This window comes from Colletes latitarsis, chromosome 11, assembly GCF_051014445.1.
Source record: "Colletes latitarsis isolate SP2378_abdomen chromosome 11, iyColLati1, whole genome shotgun sequence".
NCBI lineage: Eukaryota > Metazoa > Arthropoda > Insecta > Hymenoptera > Colletidae > Colletes > Colletes latitarsis.
This window is the reverse complement of record NC_135144.1, coordinates 18,604,537-18,618,003: the sequence shown is the minus strand read 5'-3', so window position 1 is coordinate 18,618,003 and position 13,467 is coordinate 18,604,537. Positions and strand designations below refer to the sequence as shown.

General features: G+C 33.0%; 2 protein-coding genes across 3 annotated transcripts; one reads left to right on the top strand and one right to left on the bottom strand.

The window, feature by feature from the left end:
• Window positions 1-19: 19 nt before the first annotated feature.
• Window positions 20-8,744, bottom strand: Obe (activating signal cointegrator 1 complex subunit obelus). The gene is made up of 12 exons (XM_076776678.1): window positions 8,514-8,744; window positions 8,024-8,157; window positions 7,802-7,893; window positions 7,592-7,740; window positions 7,026-7,277; window positions 2,757-6,956; window positions 2,100-2,591; window positions 1,754-1,944; window positions 1,503-1,671; window positions 1,156-1,413; window positions 461-812; window positions 20-344 (listed from the first exon to the last, which is right to left on the bottom strand). The coding sequence occupies exons 2-12, from the start codon at window positions 8,152-8,154 to the stop codon at window positions 256-258; spliced, it is 6,375 nt and encodes a 2,124-aa protein (XP_076632793.1). The 5' UTR covers window positions 8,155-8,157; window positions 8,514-8,744; the 3' UTR covers window positions 20-255.
• Window positions 8,745-9,239: 495 nt separating this feature from the next.
• On the top strand, window positions 9,240-13,465 carry LOC143348547 (NCK-interacting protein with SH3 domain). 2 transcript variants are annotated; one of them, XR_013080784.1, is made up of 10 exons: window positions 9,240-9,660; window positions 9,754-9,938; window positions 10,001-10,843; window positions 11,070-11,272; window positions 11,344-11,447; window positions 11,550-11,768; window positions 11,833-12,005; window positions 12,076-12,173; window positions 12,237-12,402; window positions 12,704-13,465. XR_013080784.1 is itself a non-coding variant. In XM_076778863.1 (9 exons), exons 1-9 carry the CDS (start codon window positions 9,636-9,638, stop codon window positions 12,325-12,327), a joined length of 1,941 nt encoding a protein of 646 aa, XP_076634978.1. In that variant the 5' UTR covers window positions 9,240-9,635; the 3' UTR covers window positions 12,328-13,465. The 2 variants fall into 2 exon arrangements, 1 of the variants encoding a protein (XP_076634978.1); XM_076778863.1 differs by having other exon boundaries at window positions 12,237-13,465.
• The last annotated feature ends 2 nt before the right edge of the window (window positions 13,466-13,467 follow it).

The following is a 13,467-nucleotide window of genomic DNA, read 5'->3' as shown; positions in this document are numbered from 1 at the left end:
AAAGTTTTAATTTTAATCAAAGCACCCCCAGATATTAAAAACGAGTTCCATAAATATTACTTCATATAACTATAAATTTCTTAAAAATATTTTATTTATATAACTATAAACTTCATGTAACTTCATATAACTATACATTTCTTAAAAATATTTATGTTTACTTGTTATAAAGTAAATTAATATAGTAAAATCAAATATACATATATATATCACCTTCAAAAATGCAGTCTTGAGCACTCGCTTACTTGTATCTAATTAAGGTATTACATTTATATGTACATCATATTGCTGATCCAGTCCCATGTAGCAATCGGACATTAAATAAAATGTTAATGTCACTTGACCTTTAAATAAAAAAAAAATTTAGTTATTTTTACCAAAGAATTTGTGATTTATAAAAAAAAAAAAATCCATACTGATATATAAACATATATATATATATATATATATATAAAATTACCTAATTTTGATGGTGCTGTAAATTGTAATTGATGATATTTCCGTTGATGATTTATGCCACTAACACGTTTTAAAGCCCATAACTCTTTTTCAAAAATGCTGCCTAAAACTAAAAACCAACATTCATCCTTCCCTTTTTGGAACATGGGACAATGTGCTTTCAAATTATTAGATTTATTTTTTCTTTTCATGCCAATACTTAATGTATAGTCTTTATCTTTATGTATATCTATAGGAGTTATAGGTTTGTTGGATTGCAATAATATAGGCTTTTGTATAGTTCCATCGGACCAATAACCTTCCAAACTTAAATCAATGCAGAGTATTGGCATTTCTCGGATTACTTGATGTATCTGTTAAATTATCGTCAAAGTTATTATGAGACTTATTGTTCTGAATTTGTAATTAAAACCTCTTGCACTACGCTGAAATTCGAAAGAAACCGTGCTTAACTCATACGCCCGATTGATCGGAACGAGCCCTAATATCGAAACTTGAAACACGATATGTCGATCGATGGAATATCGATATTTACGAGTTCGACTCGTGAAAATAGTGCAAGGGGTTAACTAATAATTATCAAACATATTAAATAATCTTATCATGGAGTATAGTGATAAAACTTAAGTTTCTTTTCAGATTTGTGTGTCTGAAACAAAGCAAATAATGTATAGTATGGAAATCCGTCATATTTACCTGATGTATTTCATTTTCTTGAAACTCTTTTTCAAGTGCTGCTAAAAGTAAATTATATTTATCGTACACTCTAACGCATAATACTGGAAGTACTCTTGATATAGGTAAAAATAACTGCAAATGTTCTGAATGTACATGAGGCAATGTAGTAATAGCAAATTCATCTATCCATCGAGCTTGAATAATCATTTGAAGTAAATGAATTATCATAAGTGTACTTTCCAACCATCCATGTTCTGCAACGCTATCTATCATTGCCTGTAAATAATTAGACATTATAATGTTGACTTAGGTTTCATTGAAATAATTACAAATATAAAATATATACGTTACATAATTATACATACTTGAATAATTCTAATTGCTTGATCAAGAACTGACTTTAAGTCAGTAATATAATCTGCACATGGCATCGGAAGTCTCGAAAAATATGCTTGAAGTAATAGAAATGCTTTGGTATTTGGAGAATCATATGTATAGTTAGTTACTGGGTAACGGCACATTTTGCTTAATTCCCTGTTAAATAATTACACATATTGAAACAAACTCAGAATTTAAAATCTTTTGTTTTTTTTTGTAAGTTAAAACTTTAACTTACTCGTTTAATAAATCTTCATTATGTCTGACTGGCAATTCATTGTATTCATAAGAATTGCATAAAATACGTAGACATTCGTTCAGTGTAAGAGACTCTTGTAATGATTGCTCAAACATCAACATAGTATGATGCGACAAATAATAAAATGATGCTATTTTACCCATTGAGACTGGTATTAATATTTGTTCACTCTAGAATTAATAATATTAATTTTAACACAATAAAAAGTAGAAAATCAAAAGTATAATTATTAATGTTATAACTTTGCAAGTAATTTTTAATTTAAATATAATATAGGCTATATTTTATAATAATAAATCAACAACATAAACGTAATACTGTATACCTCGTCAAATTCAATACAGTGCGAATCCATTAACACTTTTATTGTACCATCCAGCAAAGATGATAAATACTGATTAATTGTATGAGGTTCCAAAGTGTTTAAATTATAATATACAGGGTTTTTTAGTAATCTCCTGAAGAAATAGGTCCACGTTAAATAATCTAAAAATTCTTGTTTAGTTTTAATTGTACCAGCAACTATTTCTGCATTTATGTGATCTGGTAACACTCCCAATAAACTTGATTCTACTGGGAATGGTTGATGCAAGAAGTTCTTGTAAAAGTTCTTTTTTAAATCGTGTACTAAAACAACTGCCACTCCGGAATCATCAAACTGAGGTCTACCCGCACGACCCATCATTTGAAGTACATCTGTAATTGGCATGTCCACATAATGTTTTGTTTTACCATCGTAATATTCTGTGCCTTTTATTACTACCAAATGAGCAGGAAAATTCACACCCCAAGCCAAAGTAGCTGTAGTAATCAACACCTAAATAATAATTTTATAAAATACATGGTATTCGAATATTCTCAACTTTGTTGAAAAATATAGACGTTATCAGTCTTTCATAATGAAATAAAGAGATAATTGACTAGTTATAAAATAAAGTAAACAAAATTATTAATAGATTTATTAAGCACTTTAAAGGCATACCTGAATTTTATTATTAACGAACAATTCTTCAACAACTTTTCTATCTTTATCTTGAAGACCAGCATGGTGAATACCAATTCCAAAAGCAAGTGTAAGTTTCAAGTTTGAATCTCGTACATGATTTAAAATATTGTTCATTTCTTCATCGAGCATGTGTAGCCATTGTTTCGGATTATCTTCCGCTGCAAGATACGCGATTAAATCCAATGCGGTTAATCGCGTTTGTCTACGCGATGAAACAAACACAAGAGATGGACTGGACGGTGAATGTTGTCTAATTGCCTGAAAAGTTGGTTTATTCATTGTTGCCATTCGAGGGCAATAATACTTTCCAGGATATCCGTTTATGTGAATTTCTAGCGGTACAGGCCGTACAGATGGACGAAAGTTATAGAGACCCATTTCTTGAATACCAAGCCAATTAGCTAGATCCACTGCATTAGCCAATGCTGTAGAAAGTCCAATAATTCTTAATTTTTTTAAAGTATGAGAAGAGATAAAATTAGTTCTTGAAACAATAACTTCCAATATAGGACCACGATCTTCTCCTAAGAGATGGATCTCATCTATAACTATAAGTGCAACATTTTTTACATAAGTTCTTGTCTGCCAACTTCTACTGATACCATCCCATTTTTCTGGTGTAGTTACAATAATATTTGCACTGGCTATAACTTTAACATCGGGTGACACATCTCCAGTTAATTCTACTACTTTTTTCCCCAGTTGTTCTTCAAATCTAATTTTCCAATCTTTTATTCGTTCTCTAACTAAAGCTTTTAGAGGTGCAATATATACAATTTTCTGGTTGGGATATATTTTAAATACTCTAAACATAGCAATTTCTGCTACAATTGTTTTTCCTGAACCAGTTGGAGCTCCTAAAAGGACATTGTTATCTGTGTGGTACAAGCAATGAAAAAGTTGTGTTTGTATTGGGTTGAAATGAGAAAATTTGTAGATCTTTTCAAATGCTGGTTCTTTTAATGCTTTTATTGGTAGTGGTTGTAATTCCAACAAATCAGTGTACGGAGGATATATTTCAGGCAAAATTAAGTCATGAAACATTAGAGGTAACATACTTTCACAACCCAACCAACGATCGCTTGTTACTTTTACTATGTACTGTGAAGGTAATGGTTCTACCAACGGTATAGTCATTACAAGTTCTTGTTCAAGATTACTGCAAACCATTTTTTTTGTCATGACAAAATATTCATGGTGATAAAGATTATTATTATTTGGATTTTCTATCCATATCCAAAAAGGTTCAGAGGTTTTACCATGAATTCTATCATTCCAGTGGAACTGGGGATATATTTTCAAACGTATTCTTAAAACTGTTCGAGTAATAGGTTGTAAACTGTAATCCATTTCTAACATAGGTAACTCTTCACAACATTTCTTTACTAATACTGCTGCTTTCTGATTACGCAAAATATCTCCAATTTCTTTGACGTCCATATCACACAATTTGTCAGTTGTCAGGTCATAGTGATCTAGTTTATCAATAATTTCTGAAGATAAACAAGAAAATTGACACAGTGGATGTGTATGACTCCACTGTTGCAATTCAAGCATTTTTGACATTTCTAATATGCGTCCAGACATTATTGCATTATTTTTTCTTAACATAATTTTAAATAATGCTCGACATATACGTAATGCATTTTGAGTAATATATGCTTGATCTGATATTAATGAAAACGAATGAATCCGACCACGTGATAAATATGTTTGCAGCAAAATATTCACTTTACCATGTACATTTTCGCAACCGCCACGTGGTATAAGTTCACAATATTGCGCAGACAAATCTTCCAATTCTTCAATTTCTTCATCTCTTACTTTTAATTGTTGAAATTCTTGAGCTAGAGATATCATTGCAAGTATTTCTGCATCGCTCATAATTGGTTTCATCAATCCATTGAAAATTTCAACAGTATCGTATTTAAGGTAGAAATAACTTGCAATACGTCCTAGATCTGTTGTATTAAGATCACCAGTATTTAAATTATATCGAATCATTTTAGCTTCATCTAATTTTCTGGCTGCTATATCAATTAGTTCTCTCCTTGTTTGTTCTAAATATTGGTCATCTAAAATTTTTTGAGCAGGAATACCATACACATGATAATTCATCCTCATTCGAACAAACAAATAAGTATAACTTAGCCATTTTATAGCTTCTTCTACATTTGATATTGTACCTAATGCAATTTCAGCATTCAAATTATCAGCTAAGTATTTAATGAAATTACTCTCAATAGGTGTTTGATTTGTTAATAATGACAAATAGTGATATAATTTATCATGGGAAGTAATAATAACAGCATCGCCTGATGTGTCGAACTGTGGCCTACCAGCTCGTCCAAAAATTTGTAAAACATCTAGTATATCCAAATCAATAAATGAACCTCTGTTTGAATCATATATTTTTGTTCCTCTTATTATCACTGCATGTGCAGGTAAATTTACGCCCCAAGCTAGTGTTGATGTGCAAACTAATACTTTAATTAATCCTTCAGCAAAATATTTCTCAACTAAATTTCGTTCTGAACGTAATAACCCAGCATGATGCACTGATAATCCACTATTAAATAATTCAATTAGATGCTGATTACGCGATTTACTAAAAGCTTTACTTGTAAATTTTGCATGGCCTTCAGGTGCAAATAATTTTAACGTATCATTTTGCAGTGCCAACTCCTTCAGTGCATTTGCCACCCTGACAGTAGCATTACGCGAATGCACGAATATCATAACTTGGTGTCCTTTACGTACTACATCCACAACATTATTGTAACATACTTGGTCCATATGACTCTGTTCTTGTAAAGGCATTGTTGCTTTTACACCAATAAATGTCTGACTAAGCGGTACTGGACGAAATCGATGATCAAAATAAAAAAGTCCTATGTACGGATTCACTCTTAAAAATCTTGCAACATCTAAATAATTTGGTAAAGTTGCTGACAGTCCAACAATTCTAATCATATTTTGCGACGATTCTACTTGTCTTAAAGTTCGAGCAACTAATGCTTCAACCACAGGTCCTCTGTCGCCATGTAATAAATGTACTTCATCAATAATTAACAATTTCACGATGCTAGTTAGAGAGATATCTCCAGTACCTTTTCTAGTAAGAACATCCCACTTTTCTGGTGTAGTAACAATCATTTGTGTCTGTTGAATTTCTGACTTGGTTAATTGCATATCTCCAGTCAATTCTCGAACTGATATACCAAGGCATTCGAGTCTTTTACCGAAATTTTTTGTCATTTCTGCTGCTAAAGCTTTCATAGGTGCAACATAAATTATTTTAAATTTGTTTTTCATTACTTGGCCATTTTCTATATGCTGTTTTATTTGATGTACAACAGTTAACATAGCAACATTAGTTTTACCTGCGCCGGTTGGAGCACAGATTAATAAATTTTCGTTAGTATGATATGCTGCATCAAATACTATGCTTTGTATTTTATTTAAACATGTTACACCATTAAAAGCCACTTGTCCAATGTCATCTAATGAGGATATCGTAACAGATTTGTAATTAATATCAATTGGTTGCAATTCTGAAATTGGTATGTGAACTTCTTCACACATTGATGAATCTTTTCTCACAACATTTTGTGGTAGCATGATTTTTTGTTCTGATATGAAACTGCTTGTACATCTACTGGTTACATTAGAATCAAATACAAATGGAAATTTTTCTTGTATATTTCTATCTAAAGCAATTTCTCGCCTTAATACAGGTGTATGCATTTCGTTTAATGCTTCCAGCTTCGTACAGTACAAATTAAATGATAGAATGTCATTTTCTTCTAAAGCATCTTTTTCTTCTCGTTTACTTGATATTTTGTTTAATTTTTTTTCCTTTTTCTGTATTTGTTTGTTTAAATACTTTTCTTTTTCAGATTGTACAGTTATTTGACCACTAATAACAGGTCTCTGTATATTAGATTGCTTTTGTGTTTTCGAACTACTATGATAAGCTATAATACTTTTTTGATGCTGTATAATATACTCGATAAATTCTATATGTTCTGAACCTAAAAAATCTAATAGCTCGTTTTGACTTTCGCAATATATTAATTTGGAGATTATTAATCTTACAAAATTCTGAAAAGTAAAATCTGCGCAAAATTTTTTGTAACATAACTTCAAACCTCTTTTGTATATTGTTTTATCAAACTGAAACAAAATATAACGATAATTGAAATATTTTAAAAAACAAATGAAATAAAAAAATTTCACATGTACCTCAGTTTTGCACGGTTTTGTGGTTTCATTTTTATATTTCATTGTAAAATTATTGGTAGTCTGATTTGTATTTTTCAAATGCATGCTACGAAGCATTGCAGTATCAGGCCACACTGCTCTTGCAGGTTTGTAGACTAATTTTGTACCAAATAAGTCAGTTTCTAATATTTCAGTATTATTAACATTTTTGTTTCCGTTTTTTAAAAGTTCTAGTGTATCTTTGTTTATTACTTTCTGAATTAATAATACTACCTATAGAAAATAAATAAAATTTACAACATGAGCAAATTACCAATGGTAATTAGTTGGGTATGTTAAATACTTGTATACTAAGTAAAATCGACTTAGTACTGATTGTACAACAATGTTTCAAAAGTTGTGTACAATAATTGTTATGTAATGAAGTTTTTTGCAACATTATTATTAGAATGAGGAAAAATATTTTAAAAAAGATGTATACAATGAGACAAATATTGTTTGTACTTTTTATGTATACATAGTTTTTGACTATATTACAGGAGTTAATATTATATTGCTAAAAATCACACAAGTAGATATATACTTACATCCATCATTTTATGAGCAATCTCAAGTGTTAAATTTCCTGCCTTTTCATTTAAAATCTTAAATTTCTTCTCTGTTATCATTTTTTCATCCATCAACAAACATAATATAAATATTGTAAACTCATTTAAGAGTTCAGAAGAGTATTCACCTAAAATAATAATAAATGAACAATATCTTTTCACCTTTTATCATTGTAAATAATTACATACCAAGTGCTTGTGCAGCAAGTTGACGTAACTTATTCATAAGACTCATAACTTCTTTGGATAGAAATTTATCTAAATCCTGCCATTTCAGTGTTCTATTTTATACATAAATGTAGATATATTATGACAATTGTAATAAATAACAAAATTCCATATATAGAATTATATAGGAAATATATTATATTTCCATATATAGAATTTACTAGGCATTAAGTAAAGAAATACCTTTTTAAGTAGTTAGATTGTTCTTCATGTTTTTTAAATAAATTGTTTGGTTCCAATTCAGTTATACTTTTAATACGTCCAAGGTTTGTAAACATCCTCAGTGACCTTGTTATACGTGGTAATTCCAACATTTTCTATTCAAGAATATATCAAAGCACATTAATTATAACATATACATTTCTATATATTTATTTATACATATTTAAAAAATTAATACCACTTTCCATTTAAGAAACTATCAACACTATTTTTCTTTTCTAGTTTTGTTTACAGGATATTTTTTATAAACATATATATTCTACGTACTTTATTTAATGATTCTATGTAAAAAATATATAATTTTCAATAAAAACAAATGAAAGTCAACGTAGCTGTACGCTTAATTTCGTGAATAACTGTACATTTTTCTGATATGTAACAAAAACTAAATATGTACCGATATTAATTAACACGTTCGTTTATTCGGATTTACAAAATTTTATTTACTTACGCAAGCTATATTGGTATGTATTAACAGGTTATTTAAAACTAGAAAATTACTTAGTTTTCAGTAATTTTAGTTTTCTCCAAATTTTAGCTTAATAGAAATATAAGGAACATAATATTTTTAGTATTGAAGAACTTAAATGTAAAACATAATTGTTCAGCTAATCGGTTAGTCTTTTTTAACGAGATTCATTGCTGAATGTTACACGATATTGCACTATTTCTACATGGGCGCAGTGTGGCCGGTGGCCAGATTTGGCATAATTGAGTGCATCGAAATCGACAATAGTGACGACGAACTTCCTTAGCGTCTAACGCAATGGTAGGGATAGCAGGCATATGCTACTGCACAGTATGGCCAGATTTGGCATAATTGAATGCATCGACGTCGACATTAGTAACGACGAACTTCCTTAGTGTTCAACGGAGTGGTGGGGAAAGCCGACATATCCTACCACACGAACCACATATTACGCTAGGTCAGCACCTCATGCAACTTCGGGAATTCGATAAAGAACGTGAATGGGAGCCTTTCCTTCTTGCTCTTGAACAGTCGAAGTCCATCTTCACAGCATACAATTTCGAATTGTATGCTAATTGTGGCCCAGGCATTTTTACGTTTCGAACTATATGTATAGCTATAACTTGAAACGTAAAAATGCCTGCGCCGTTGAGATTCGAAATTGCATGCCGCAAAGACGGACTTCGACTGTTCAAGAGCAAGAAGGAAAGGCTTTCATTCACGTTCTTTATCGAATTCCCGAAGTTTCGTGAGGTGCTGACCTAGCGTAACATGTGGCTCGTGCGGTACGATATGTCGGCTTTCCCCACCACTCCGTTAAACACTAAGGAAGTTCGTCGTTACTAATGTCGACGTCGATGCATTGAATTATGCTAGATCTGGCCACACTGACTTGGGATACGCCAATCTTGTGTTATAGAGGGCCCCTCCAAGGCATTTATGTATATAGTTTACTGACAAAAAAGGACACTGCAGAAAAGTAATGTCGAGCACGAATGAAAGTGAAATTAGCGAGTGGTGGTAGGCAGTTCTCGGCCCGTTTACTTTTCACCTGGGCGTTGTCTCATCGAGAACGAATATCGCTTTCCGTTTCAGTTTGCGATCATGGGTGACAATTCTGTGAGGTTAGGTGAGTCGGTGATCGATCAATCTGCAACCGTCAAAATCTACGGTATCACGTAAAAATGACCCCTTTTTAACGTCGTCGTTTTACTACACGTAGAAAACTATGAAATGCTTAAGGCCCTCTACGATTTCAAGGCCACGTTCGCAAAAACCCTTAGCTTCCAAGAGGGTGACTATTTTATTTTGTATCAAACTAATACCAAACAGAAGAATTGGTGGCAGGTGGTCGACAGAAACGGACTCATCGGATATATACCCTCTAATTATGTCACTACTGTAAAGGTACACGTTTGACAATCTTACAATAAACGATCGAGAACCTTACAAAATCAAATAATTTTTAGGTACCGTCTCAAACGTTGATCGAATTTTTGGAAGACTGTATCGAGAACGTTAAGGTAGAGAGTAAAAAGCAGACTGGATCGTTGCAGCTGGACAAGCAGGATCTTCTTCTGAGGTTAATAGAAAAGAAGAGGCAGGCAGAGGCGAATAAAAAAACTAAGAAACAAGCTCCCATGCCACCAGATTTTGGGAATACCACGCCTAGCAAAGAAATATGTTCGTCCGTTTATAACGCGCAAGAAGGGGATGTTAATTCTGCTCAGAGTAACACATCTTACATGACTGCTCAAACAACGCTGCATACTAATACTGAAAAAGAAGAGGCACCCGTTATTCCGCAGTGTCGGCGTACCTCTGTAAGCGATCAGAGAATACAGTCTTTACCGCGTCAATCGTCCTCGGAGGCTCAGAAAGTTCAGGCTGAAGTTCTTAAGAGTCCTTCTCACAGCAGCGCGCGACAAACTCCCAATAGTTCGCCTATAAAGAACAAAGCTTCGACTTGCGACATTAATTCCCATACAGCTTATCAACTACTGGACCAAGTACGTAGAAGTACTCAGTTAAGCTACGAAATGTCTAAAGTAGCAGTCACTGTAGTGGTTTCTGGGCTTCAAGAATTATTGCCGAAAAACGTAGGTCATTATTTTGACAAACTGTTGCGGCAATTAGAAATGCCGTTCACGGTATCGCAAATGAGTATAGAGGAGACGTACGATGCAAACAGATTGAAAGTAATTTTCATAGAGCTCACCTCTTGCAAGGAAGATTCGCAACAAAGAAACTGGATGGTTTACGAGGACGAATCTATTATCGTCGATTATATAAAAGAACTTACCTCGATATTGGTACATTATATATTATTGAGTTGAGTCATAAGTAATTGCTGTTTTTTTTAATTGATTGTATTATCTATACTTTCCAACTACTGTCTTAGAGAAACTGCATTTGAAATTCCCTAAGAAATTAACAATCCACTACTTGAACCAGTAATTATTTACGACTCAGACGAATATTTTCGGAAAATTGAGTTGCTTTAACTCTAAATGTACAACTAATTTATCGATTTTGCAGACGAACGCGGATGCAAATGTATCTAGGTATATTTTGCAACAAGATCAATACAATGGGGTTAATGTATTAATAGAGTATTATCAGATGGAGCCAAGATGGACTATTAGGCAATTGCTGTTACAGTCGTTCGGTGTAATGTGCAGCTTGGATTCTGTGATCTTGACCATAATGTTAAACAGCGTATTGCCTATGGAACTAGCAAGGTAGTGTAAAGAAAATTATAAACAAATGCCCGCAATGTTCAATTAATGATCTGAAATCTATCTCTGTACAGAGACATGAGGAGTAATCCTAGAAACGTAACAAAGTTAAATTATTCCTCGTTGTTGCTTACTATGATTTTTTCAATGGGCGAACCCATGCCAGTTACGCATTTGGGTGAGTAAAGTAGGTAATGCGTTACGTTTGTTAGTTTATTCCTTTGTCGCGGTATTATTTCACTTTTTATCGCACTGTTTCTTATCGTAAATTTCGTTACAGAACAACTGGGACCGGACTTCGTAGAGTTCATTTTGGATTTAATAGAGAATCCGCCCGATATGGATTTAGAGGATCAGATTCCCGACTTGTTCGTGAATTTGATATTGTCCTACAATTTACAGTTCACGAATTCGGAGAATATAGTTTTAGACGCTTTGAAGGGAAAAACGGTGGCGAAGACATTTACCGAGAAAATTTTGCTTCTGTTCAACAGAGAAGGTAAGCTTTTCCCGTAAAAGCGTGAGAGTAAAGTTTTTAATAAGATTGCGCCGTTTTGTTACAGAGGATCCTGTGCGAATATTCGATCACGTTCCACCACCGCCGCATTCCGTATTGAAACTATTTATTGACCTGTTCAGTAACGATATCACAGCGGGTCTCTTTTATACCAACGACGTGAAGGTTCTAATCGATATTATATTGCGGCAGTTGTACGACATGTTTCCCGGCGACAAGGTATCGAGATACGAAAACATAATTCACTTTTAAGCGAGTAGCAAATGTTACACAGCGATTGCTTTTACAGCGCAGGCAATATCTGGAGTTGTGTCGAAGGGTGATTCGCACTTCCAGTTATAACGAGCACAAATATCGTTCGGAAGATTTATTGAAATGCTTCACGAGGTGTGTATTAAACGCGACGGGTAGCCGCGATCGTCACGACAGGGGGTAATTTTCGTTTTACAGAATATTTTGCGAGGAAACCGGAGAAAGCCAAGAAGACCAGCAGTCCGTACGCGAGATTAGCAACGAATTTCCACATTTATTCAAGATGTGACATTTATTTTCGCCCTCCGATAACAAAGACTTGGAGGAGGACGATTTGCAGACTCTTGTGTAAACCAAGACCCTGGTACGTACGCAAACCGGAAAAGCAACAAAGAACAAGTTACCGATCAGAAATCTTCTTTATTTTTCTAACTTCTATTTTGCATATATTTTGCTCAGCTAATGTAATTGTGGTAAACGCACACGATCCGCAGAACCTTTAAACGCATGAAGATTATATTTTCCCCCATTTTAATCTTTATAGCGCTACACTTTAAGTAAGAATAAGTAGTACTACTTACTCTTCAAATAGTGCTGTAGGTACTAAAGTAGTACTGCGAGTAGTACTTGTACGTTTAAATCTAAGTAGTTACTACTTATTCCAGATAAAATGGAAACTACGAATACATTGATAGACCAGCGTTTAAAAAAAATTATTGTACATATGTAAGCGAGAAACTTTTATCTCATTCTAAGTATGAGGACCATCAAAGCACGTTGAGTCATTCCGATTTCTTTAATAGGTAAACCGAATTAGCTGTTAATGGAATTAAGTAGTTCGACTACACGGATCAAATTGCAGAGTAAAATTTTGTCCCGGTACGATATTTAAAAATGAATTCGAACACGTAAAAGTTCTCTGTAACAAAAAAAGAAAAAAAAAAAATAGTGGAGAAAAATTCTCCATTGGGAAAATAATCAATTTAGTCCCGATTACGCTCTCTTTTTCCTTGTAAACCATAGTCTAGTCCACGTCTGTGCGTGTCCGTATAGTATTCTAAGTCATACGTTATTTCCTAATTTATGATCGACACACTTTTTTGAAAGCTATATATTTAGTGTAAATCGAGTAACGTAAACGATTCGTTTTGCGAGCTATCGCGATCGCGGCACCGGAATTTTCATAATTTCGAGAATTCTCGTCGCGTTGAAATTTTCAAAGTTTATTAGTGCCATTATTACATATAGTTATCGAACTTTCTAGTCTATTGCTAGCAACTCTATTTTTTTAAAAGTATTGTACCACGTTACGTTTGCGACTATTGATATGTCAATTACGAAGGAATCTCAAATTATTGTGATTATAAATCAAATGTTAAATGAAATAAAAAAAAAAAAAAGAAGTCTAGGCGAACGGCTTGTGGATCTT

Coding starts and splice junctions, on each gene's coding strand:
- LOC143348547 (XM_076778863.1), top strand. CDS start 9,636: ATGGGTGACAATTCTGTGAGGTTAG. Junction 10,844..11,069: donor AAGAACTTACCTCGATATTG/GTACATTATATA, acceptor TCGATTTTGCAG/ACGAACGCGGATGCAAATGT. Junction 11,448..11,549: donor CATGCCAGTTACGCATTTGG/GTGAGTAAAGTA, acceptor ATTTCGTTACAG/AACAACTGGGACCGGACTTC.
- Obe (XM_076776678.1), bottom strand. CDS start 8,154: ATGTTGGAATTACCACGTATAACAAGGTCACTGAGGATGTTTACAAAC. Junction 7,894..8,023: donor CAATCTAACTACTTAAAAAG/GTATTTCTTTAC, acceptor TGTATAAAATAG/AACACTGAAATGGCAGGATT. Junction 1,672..1,753: donor AATGAAGATTTATTAAACGA/GTAAGTTAAAGT, acceptor ATTATTTAACAG/GGAATTAAGCAAAATGTGCC.